Source organism: Salarias fasciatus, chromosome 4 (genome assembly GCF_902148845.1).
Source record: "Salarias fasciatus chromosome 4, fSalaFa1.1, whole genome shotgun sequence".
Lineage (NCBI taxonomy): Eukaryota > Metazoa > Chordata > Actinopteri > Blenniiformes > Blenniidae > Salarias > Salarias fasciatus.
In genome coordinates this window covers 2,168,238-2,179,037 of record NC_043748.1, presented here as the reverse complement: position 1 = coordinate 2,179,037, position 10,800 = coordinate 2,168,238, and the positions used below count along the sequence as shown (strand labels likewise).

General features: G+C 48.7%; 1 protein-coding gene across 1 annotated transcript; it reads left to right on the top strand.

The window, feature by feature from the left end:
* The first annotated feature begins 1,333 nt into the window (after window positions 1-1,333).
* On the top strand, window positions 1,334-9,066 carry hrob (homologous recombination factor with OB-fold). The gene is made up of 9 exons (XM_030090016.1): window positions 1,334-1,449; window positions 1,602-1,652; window positions 1,774-2,709; window positions 2,824-2,907; window positions 4,148-4,282; window positions 4,783-4,891; window positions 6,771-6,856; window positions 6,955-7,243; window positions 8,000-9,066. The coding sequence occupies exons 1-9, from the start codon at window positions 1,438-1,440 to the stop codon at window positions 8,053-8,055; spliced, it is 1,758 nt and encodes a 585-aa protein (XP_029945876.1). The 5' UTR covers window positions 1,334-1,437; the 3' UTR covers window positions 8,056-9,066.
* The last annotated feature ends 1,734 nt before the right edge of the window (window positions 9,067-10,800 follow it).

The window sequence follows — 10,800 nt, the reverse complement described above, 5'->3', positions numbered from 1 at the left end:
ACTGATGACCCTGAATTGCCTCTAGGTATGAATGTGTGTGTGTTGCTGTCTGTCTCTGCATGTTTACCTGGTGTTTACTGCATGGTGGACTGGAGACCCGTCCAGGTGGATCCTGTCCTTGTTTATACTTAGCTGGGACTGGCTCCAGCGCTCTGTGACCTTGCACAGGACAGAGCCGCATAGAAAATGAATGCATGGATGAGATTCAGCTGTGTTACTTTTGCCCATGAAAAAGTAAAAGGTGAAATTTCCCTCTGATGACATTGTTTACGTGGGTAAAAAGTGAAGTAAAAGACCATTTAAGCACTGCATTCTGAAGTTTAGCCACTTTAACTAAGTTTACTGGCTTATCCGCAAAGAGAACTTCCTCAAATGTGAGAATCTGCAGTCACTCGCTGTGCTTATTTTAATTTTCTGAACACTGTGTGATGATGGGGTTATATGCTTTTGTGTCACGCAGAAGAACACCTTCATCTTTTCAGGGATCAGTTTAAACCAGGCAGCTTGACTGACTTTTTTTGGAGAGGACAAGGAATCAGGAAGATCCTAGCATTTATTGGTCCCAATCGTTCTTTCAATATATGATAAGGTACTGTGTTGATTTATATTTTCTGACTTCAGCTGGTGGATGTGATATTTAAAAGCATCCCTGTCTCTTGTGGGGTTGCAGTGTTCCAGTGGTTTGCACTCGTCCCTCACAGAAAACAATATTATATTTCTGTGCACAATTTGCATGTTCTCGCTGTGCATGCGTGGGTTTCCTCCCACGGTCCAAAAACATGCATTTTGATGCAGATTGCTAGAGGAGTGACTGTCTGTGTGTGTGTGTGTGTGTGTGTGTGTGTGTGTGTGTGTGTGTGTGTGTGTGTGTGTGTGTGTGTGTGTGTGTGTGTGTGTGTGTGTGTGTGTGTGTGTGTGTGTGTGGGCTTGTTGACCTGTAATGTGCTTTCTCTGATTCCCAGTAGGAAATTGATTTTTTGTTAGGGCACTTCAATTTTCAGTGAAGTGACAAAATCTGTCTGCATGTGTCTATTTTTACCCAGAATTTAAGTTTTTTTGACGTGATTTTGAAGCGAACTGATACTTTGCCAATCTTACAACTTGTACATGCAAATTAAGAAAACAAAGTATATTTTAGATCGGCTGTTAGTGAAAAAAACAGTGACCAAAATCATTATTCATAGTGCCGATTGGAAATGTAGTGGGAGTGAGTCATCTCGCTCTGATTCAAGACTCTTTGTATAAACATCCGTGACGTCATGACGTCGCGTTTGAACGCGACGGCGGGGCACACCAAGCAGAAAGTTTGAACTAGCTCTCAGGCTAATGGCAAATTGTTTGCTAACGACTTTTGGTTAAACTCCGGTACCGAATGACGGTTTGTTCCTCTGTAACTGCAGTTTGACCGTCTAAACGGAGGAAACGTGTCTATATCCCATGACTGCGATGGTGAGTGACGCTTCAAACGACAACAAACGGAGCTAATTTAGCTATCATGCGATCACAGATGTGATGCACGTTATCTTTTAAAAGGTCTGCCATGACACATCTGGACTGTTCACTGCAGAAATCTCAGTGTTGTGCTGTTATCTCTGTTTCAGACGTGTAAACTGAACGGCCTGTTCAGCATTGGAGAGGACTTTGATGATGAGGTGACTGAAACACCTGGTTTCACTTGTTCCTCAACTATTAGTGCTCCTGTTCTCTAACATAATGATCTGTCTCCCACTCTGTGTGTGTGTGTGTGTGTCTGTCTCTCTCTCTCTCTTTCAGGATCTCCTGGCGACAGACTGGGCTGCCTGCTCGGCGTCTGGACCAGGCGATGTGGCAGCTGCTGTGTCCCCCTGCGCTCTGCGTGCTTCCTCTGTAGCTCACCGAGAGCCGGAGAAAATTGGCGCTCAGCAGGCCGGAGAGGGATCGGCCTCGGCTTGTAATGGCACGGCATCAAGGAGCAGCACGCACACTGCTGCCGGACAAACTGTTGCTGCTTTGGGCTTGAGGCAGTTCTCCACCTCTTCCTCCTCTTCCTCCTCTCCGCATCCTCCCACGTCGAGTCACTCAGGTCCTGGTTTGGCGCCGCAGCAGAGGGACGCTGCTGTCCATGTGCCGCCGGCGCCCTGCGCGGCTCAGGATGATTTTGATGACTGGGATGTTGACCTGGCAGATCTGGATGAGTGTGAGAGCCAGATGGGACAGCCGCCTCCTCCTCCTGCCCCGGTTGCGGCCGTGTCCACAGCCCAGCCTTCGTCTTCTGCCAAAATGCTGCGACCTTCGTCCTGTAGAGGCATTCCGACGCCGCCCAGTCGGGCCTCATGCAGCACCGCCTCATCCAGCCATCATCCGTCTCCCCGGGGTTTCTCTGTTCCTCAGGCGCCACCTCCAGATCCCCGCCCCTCTCCCTCCGCCCGCCCTGGCCTCAGTGCCACTTCTTCCATTCCCAGGACTGCTCACAGGCCTCAGGAGCCACACAAGCCCTGGACGGCTCCTCGGCCCCCCCCTCAGACTCGCGGCCTCTTTGAGACGGTCTCCCCGGGGCCCGCCCCCTCCCCCGCCCTCAACCCTCATCCCCTTCACACGCCGGTCCTCACCAACCGTCTGGTCCAGCTGGTGTCGGCCTCCAGTAAGCTGCCTCGGAAGAGGCCTCGATCTGACTCCCATCAGCCCCGGACCCGGCGGTTCCCCGGCCCCGCCGGGCTGCTGCCGCATCAGGTTAGCCTCCACACCTGTATACCTTTTAAAAAGAGAGCGAGGACGGGTATGGAGGGTTTCTCTGTTTGGAATTTAATCCTTTCGCTCTGTTATGACCTAAATCTTGTCTCTCAGCCTCAGGACCTGAACCTGGACCAGATCGTGGTTTCGGCTCCTCCGACTCCTGCTCACGGGGTGATCGCTCGACTGCCCAGTCAGGTAAATGAGACGCCAACACTGATAGAAGGATCTGATGAGCTGAGAGGATTTTATTTGGACATCGCAGTTGGATTTCACTTACAGGTAGCGATATTCCACCACTTGAGCAGCCAAGGAGCTGAATTTTAAAACTTACCCATGTGGTATTTCACAACTTATGGATGATATAGCTTTCTCAGTCCCTTTGTGTCATCGCTGTCAGAGAAGCGTTGTTATTAATCTGTTATTAACTCACTAACCGTTCAGATAAACTGGAAGTCCTCCTGAGGTTTCCTGATCGTTTCAGTGCTTGCACCCTTTGGAGTTCCTGCAGCTCTCCTGGGAATTCTCAAAGCTTCAGAAAGTGTCTCCTCTCGTTTTTTGGTTCTCCGCTTCTGCACAAAGGCAGAACTAATACAATTAAGAAAACCACTGAGAGGTGAACGGAGATAACTAGTTCGGCTGCACGTTATGGGGGAAAAACAATGAACCAATCACCTTGGTGCAGGTAAAACGTCTCTGCAGGTAGTTTCCCGTTTCACACATGACCCACCTCAACTTAGAGCAGGGAGGATTATCTGACAAGCTACGAAGAGTTCACTGAGTTTCCGTTTACTTCTCGTAAATGGATCGGTTTTTCCAACTAGTATAGAAATAGCAGCATTAGAACAGATTTAAACTCATCGAAAAGCTGATAAAATAAGGCAGAACATGAATAATAATTTTTATTTTTTGTCAAATATAGGAATGATAATGCACATTTCGAATATAACTTTCATGTTTTATGTATTTTTTTATATTTTGGATGTTTTCAAATGCACCACCAGAGGGAGCTCATGATGAGAAATACCAGGATCACTAATGAAACTTTTTTTCAGACTTTCAGATTATTTTGAATACTATTTTAACAAAGTGGAAGTTATTATTTTTAGTATTTCGGGTAGTGGTGATCAGTCAGAGGAGTGGATTTAGGGTCAAAAGGTTGCAGGATCGAATCCCACAGCTGACAGCTGACTCTCTGTCCCTGAGCACGACCTTTGACCTCAGCTTTGTGGCCGCCCACTGCTTTCAGCGCAGTAGCTATGACCGAGAGAAGGCAGCTTCTGTTCCTGTTTTCTCTAAGTGTTCCTCAGTCCAACCTGGAGGGAAAACATCTGTCGAGAAATGGTGTGAAAATGGAGGAGGAGTCATTCCAGCTGCCACCACCTCCTCGAGTTAGAGGAATAGTTTTCACACTGAACCACTGCACCTGCTGTTTCAGGCTTCCAGCTCGCAGACCGAGGAGGAAGACTTCAGCGGCGGCCCCTGGGCGGCCATGAAGGCCGACATGGGCCTGGACGAGAGGAACCCGTCCTGCTTCCTGCACTCCTACAGCGTGGTCATGGTGCTGCGCAAGGTCAGTGCTCATCACACGAACCGCCGTTATTCAGGTCGAGCACCTTTTTTTAAAAAAAAAAATAAAAAAATAAGATGAAGTGTGGAATGAGGCTGTGCTGGAGGTCTGTTAGCATAATGAGGACAAATGACGGATCTGTACCGGAGGTGTGTGGTGATTACAAACACCGCGATCGCTCATCAATCACGCTAATGGAGACGGCGCCGCGGTTCCGCGCGCTCTGCGTGCGGCTGAACCGGAGGCGGTTTGAGTGGCAGCCGGCGCCGCGCCGCCTCCTCCAGAGCTGTTTCCACTATCCGGGGGAACTAATCACGGCGCAGCCGGGCGATCGCCACGAGAGCCGGATGACGCGGGAGAAACACTTCCTCTCCGGATGCTGCTTTAAACAGCCAGATAAACCGGATCAGTAGCTTTTTTTCTTTCCCTCGTACTTGACTGCTTCAGAACCCCGAGTAGGATGAGAGAAACTGATATAAACGTTGTGGTTTTTCTTGTGTTAGGCCGCTCTGAAGCAGCTGGCGAGGAATAAGGTTCCCAACATGGCCGTGCTGCTGAAGAGCATCATCCACACGCAGGCGGACGCCAAGGCTGTGTTTAAAGACCCGACAGGTAGCAGACACACACACACACACACACACACACACACACACACACACTTCACCCGATTGTGCCGCCGCCGCACAACACTCAATTACCGCGGGGAGCCACTTTGTCCCATCAGCTCCTCGCCGGTTGCCATGGCCACCAGAAAGCGGCGGCATGAGCCGCGCCGGTCATCAACGCCCCTGAGTGGATGCTGCGCCCGGCGGTGGACTGGAGCGCTCATTAGCCATTCAGCCGCAGCAGATCCGCGCCGGTTAGCAGGCGGCGATTAAGTCCCTGTGACACGGCGAGGAGCCTCGGTGCAGATCCAGGGCGAAACCCGTCCTTCTTCACGTTTATTGAACTTTCCAGAAGCTCTTATCCAATTTCTTCTGGAAACCTTTAAGTCCTTTATGCTTGAATCACATCTTCACACGTTTCTCTTAAAAAAAATTAAAAAAATATAAAAAAAAACCCCTCAGATTTAATTTATTTTCTGTAGCAAATCAAAGCCGTCGAACAACCTTAGATGAGAATGGTGTTTTGTTTGAAACACACAAAGGACAAAGGAGAGGGTTCACGCTTTGTTTTTATTGATTTGTGAGCGCACACACCTCTGAATGCATGCACGCCTGATGTGTTTCAGAGTGACGGCCAAGGTCGCCCACTGTTTTACTGAAAGTTGAGAGCCGCTCTGCAGAAAATGAGTCAGCGAGCGCTCGGATGAAGAGGCTCGCTTCTGCACCGCGCGGCATGACAACATGTTTCCAATGACTGAGCACATTCCTTATTTTTCTCAGGTGTTTTCATGTAAAGATTTGCATTTATGGGAGAGTTTGAGTCTCGTTTGAACCAAAATAGACGGATAAGAACAGGTCTGATTTCCCGTTTTGATACACCTCTGGAAACAGTGAGCACAATTTGAAGAAGCCGGACTGATGAGGAAGCGTGAAGGCAGTGCAGAGAGTAAGCAGAATCCTGCACAGGAGGAGTTATTAAGAAATAAAAGCCTGAAGACAGAGTGCTGGTGCTGCCTCGCCGCTCTTTGAGGAAGCTGAATGTCTTCCGACCCGAAGACAGCGATAAAGTGTCTCCTGGAAGGAAGGAGGAGTGATACTCGTGCACGAGGATTTCAGCTCTCCCGCTTCAGGAGGGCTTAATGTTTAATCTCCAGATCTGAAGCCTCCGCCGGCTTGAGGGCGGACCACCTTAACTTCGCTCAGCAGCCAGGAAAGCAAAACACGGGATTAAGTTTGTGACTCGGGGCTCCGCGGCGTTTATTTGCTGCCTCTCCCTCCAGTTAACGTCTCCGGCAGCAGACTTGAGCCCGAGCTGATGTGGAGCTGCTCTCCAGACCTCCTGCAGCCGCTCGCCCTCTCTCACCCACACTGAAGCCAGAGCCCAAAGCAGCTTCTGGAGCGAACCGAGCTTTAATTGTCACATTCGACGAAGTCAAAGTGAACTTTATTACCAGTTCTGCTGCATACCAGACACACAATGAAATGGAAGATTCGCCTCGCTCGCCCTCCTACGGAGTAGACATAAATAACCCTGAATAAAAAAAAAATAGAATGTAAATAAAGTATATCATCTATATGGATTAAAAGAAATGAGAAAATGGAGACAAACAGTGCAGTATGATTATAGAATAGATAATGGCAGTGTGCAATATCCAGTACAATACAGCTCTGAATGTGCACTGTGTAATAGAATATAGAAATGTTAAAAAAAAAGTTCTTTCTGATAATTTTAATAGTGTTTTAAGCTCATGTTCACAAAATCAGGCTTCTCTTTTAGGGAAGGTGTTTTCTGTTTAAATCCAGTGGATGAAAAGGATCAGTCTCCTTAAATATCGCTTTCAAAGTCCACTTTGACCTCGAGTTCGTCTTCTGGTTTTCCTGCCAAGGGGAGATCCAGGGAACGGTGCACCGGCGTCTCCTAGAGGACCGAGCAGAGGAGCTGAAGGTCGGAGCCGTGCTGCTGCTCAAACAGGTGAGACGACCCCCGACCCCCGACCCCTGAGCCCTGACCCCTGAGCCCTGAGCCCTGACGCTGAGCCAGCTCCACACTGATTGTCTTTGTGTGAGCAGGTGGGCGTGTTTTCCCCCTCCCATCGCAATCACTACCTGAACGTGACTCCCAACAACCTGCTGAGGATCTACGCCCCCGACGGAGTGAGCTGCTCCTCTTCCTCCTCGTCCTCCTCCTGGCTGGACCCGGCGAGCGTTCAGCCCTCCGCCCGGCCCGCCGGCGCCCCCCGGGGGCCGGTGTCCCAGATGATGCTGATGTTCGACGAGGACGAGGACGACGAGGGGAGAGAAGGGCGGAGGATCAGAGAGCCGGCGGCGGCCACATCGCAGCACTCGGAGTGGGATGCAGGTGAGAGGGTCCCTGCTGGTAATCGGAGGCGGAGATGAGTCGCCGTCACGTCTGGAACCCGCAGTAAAACCTGCGGCCGACGATGATCTCCACCTTCATCCAGCCGGAGCAGAGCGGCGGCTCCTCCTGGCCTCGTTCTGCCCTGCAGCTGCAATCAATCAGCTTCACCTGTTTGTTTGCCTTTAATTAAACCATTTCCTTTTTATTTATGATCCAATTAGTTAGACGGGAAGACAAAAACAATGCAGCTGCAAATAATTTCCTGCTCGAAGTGGCAGAACCTGGTGTCACATTTTAAAATGGCATTATTTGATCAGCAGCCAGCTCATTAATATTTATCCACTAAGGTGAAACAAGAGAGAGAGAGAAGCTTGACTAAATACTTCAGACGTTGTTAGCTGAAGCATTGGTTCTCAATCTTTTTTCTGGATGCATGTCTTCATGTCGGTGGGAGATTTTCCTCTTACCCATGAGCAAGGTTAGCGGCTCAGTCTCTGTTTACCTCCGTTGCGTGAGGGTCATTGTCCTTGGGCAGTTTGCTGAACCTCGGGTTTGCGTGAATCAGTAAATAGGACTCAAACAAAAAGTCCGTCCGGTGATTCACGGCTCCTTCAGTACCGCCAGTATCTCACCCTCGAATGAACGATCCCGCTTTTATGCAGGTATTTTCCCAGATAATGTCGGCGTGGCTGTAAATCAGCAACAAGTAGGAAGGAGGACGACGTCTGATGTTCTGCTCTGTCTTGTGCTGTGCAGATGACGACCTGGACGAGCTGCTCGGGGAGCTGCCGGAGGAATCCTACGCCCTTTGACCCCTCACCACAGACTCTCTGCCTTTCTGTCCTGACAACACCGAATAGAACTCTGGAACCTGCAACAAGAAAAGATTCCTCGAATAAAGCGTCAGCTAAGGATGGATTCTCGCCGCATAACGGCAGTCGTTTGTTGTCGCGGTTCTGCATCGGCGGTGATTGATGTGTCGCTCGCAACCGGCACATGCTCATTAATTAATTACAGAAAATCAGCCTTGTTTGATATCCGCCCGGCGCCGCTACGGGCTTTAATGAGCTGCGTGTTAAAGCGCTTCCAGTCACTCCTCTTTTTATTCTCCTCCGCCGCCGCCGCTTCTCCCGGCGACCTTGAAACAGTCGCGGCGCGCGGCATCGATTCGCTAATTATGCAAAGCGGGAGCGAGGTGGGGCTTCTCCGAGTGCCGCTCTCTGTCCTCGGTCTCCATCTCCAGTCACGTCGGAGGGCGGGGGGGGGAATGAACTTCCTCGGCCGAGCTTCAGGAAGAAGTCCCAGGTGGCGTCCCCCTGACCGGAGAAGTGTTTACCCAGCATCGGAGCGGAGTTGCTCCCTCCTTTGGGGGTTTTCCCAGCAGGGTTTCATCCTCAGATCCACACTCCTGCAGCAGCCCGGCCTCCCGGGAGCAGATTCAGGTTAATCCTCAGACTCTCTGTCAGCGTCGTCGGGATCCTGCTGCTGCTCGGATTTCTGCATTCTGCACAACAAACCGGAAAGATTCTGCTCTCTGCTGGATAAAACAAAGACATTTACAGTATGAAGTGTATTTGCACAGTTTGATCTTCATACACGTCAGGCTGGGTGGATGTTATGTTTCTCTGTCGACAGGTTGAAGGTCGTTTGAAGGTGTTTTTGTTCTCAGGCAACAAAAAGCTTTTTTTGTATTGTGTAAGCTGGAAACATTTTTCAAACGGTTTGTAATTGTGTTAAAATGTGTGGAATCGCATATATAATTGTTACTTTTGCCAAGTATCACAGATTCAAAGATGGAGTCCACTACGTGACAAAAAAAAAATGATTGATGGTAAGAGGGTTTTTTTTCTTTTTCAAAATCTGACACTGCAGTGGAAAAATAGAAGAAATAAATCCAATACTCCTGAGATTTGAGGAGTTTGAGCTTTGTGTTAGTTGTTTTTAACAGTTCCTCCTTCATTTGGCTGCAGGGAACCAGGCGATGTCTCGGTTGGGTGGAGTAGTTTTTTTAATATACGTACTGTAGTTCATCTGTCCTGTGCAGAAAACATCTTGCGAAACATTTTTTGTTCATTTTCGGACGCGTCAATTTCTCTCAAGTCAGTATGTAGTCAACCAATGCAAAGTATAGATATGAAGAGATCTGATGTTTGAACTGTACAAGCAGCTGTAAAGTGTTTTTTTTTTTAATCGACTTTCATAGTAGCTGAGTTGTTAGCAGGGATTTTCACACCAACTGAAGATGAATCACCGGTGTCGGAGGTCAAGGGAAGCAACAAATGCTCACTGGTGACTGCTGTCAGCTGAGAGAGGAAAACTAAAAATTTAGAAATCCTTGTGCCATGAACCATGTCTGCTGGAGCACCAGCAGGGGGTAGCATTGAATACCATCTTTTATGATCAAAAAAAGTCTATTTGAAGCACATCTTTATGTATGGATGCATGCAAACGGGGCTTCCCTGAACTTAATCTTCACATCTGCCAATTAAAACCCGCACAAAAGGAAAAGGCTTGACTCGGGCAAGTCAGCAGCTCCTGCTCCCAAACTAGAATAATGTGCCCTTCTACTTCAATCACCTCCCGCCAGAGGTAATAATCAACTGCGCCCAGACTCCAACTACTTATATATCCTAATTATGTGCTGGTAGGAGCTTATTATTTTTCATAATCCATTAAAATAGTGGAAGAGTCTAATTGCCCAGTCCTGTCATGCGAACAGCACAGGAAGTGTGGTGACCCAAAAAAAAAAAAGGGAAATTTGTTTTACTGTGGTTGTGTGTCCCAGGAGGAAAGCAAAGTTTTGCCTCTGATGTAAAACACTGCGAGGTGGAGAAAGATCCGCCAACACACATTTTTAACAAGGCCCGTCTTTTAATGACGGGCTGCAGTTGAGAGGAATGACGGCTGAACCTGCTGCTGGTCTGGAGGGAGATGAGAGGAGGAACGTTCTGCTGTCCGGCAACAGGCTGGATCACAGGGACAACAAGGGGGGGTTTCAACCCGCAACCAAAACGCCTGTTTACTGAAACCACTCATACTGACAGGAAATCCCACCAGTGAGTTCCATCCATCCATTCATCTAACCATCTGACATCCATCCGTCCATCCATTCATCAATCCATTCGGCCATCCGACTGTTCCATCCATTCATCCATCCATCCAAGTCGGAGGCGGAGCTGGGTCTCAGTACAGAGGGGGCGGAACATTCTCGAAGGGCCCTTATGATAGTAATTTTACCATTCAAACAATCCCTCATCCTACCATCAAACAACACATTAATGCTCACTTTTATTGAGCCAAGCAAACCTATATGCCTCAGAAAGCAGAATGAAGTCACCAACCAGTTCACAAAGTTGTTCTGAAGAACAAATACACATACGCACGCACACACACAAATGCAGCCTGACAGGTGACAAGGCGTCAATCTCAGAGCGTTCGCTGTCCATGGTGCTGAAAGCTCAGATAAAAAGTCAGGGGCTACATCTGTACCATCTTTGATACAGCTTAAATATAAAATGAACACAGCTGGTCTAAAATTAAACAATCTATTCAGATAG

Bases quoted from the DNA above. Each gene is read 5' to 3' on its own strand.
- hrob (XM_030090016.1), top strand. The intron at 1,653-1,773 runs GTGACTGAAACA...TCTCTCTTTCAG, and splicing joins GAGAGGACTTTGATGATGAG to GATCTCCTGGCGACAGACTG. The intron at 4,892-6,770 runs GTAGCAGACACA...TTTCCTGCCAAG, and splicing joins TGTGTTTAAAGACCCGACAG to GGGAGATCCAGGGAACGGTG.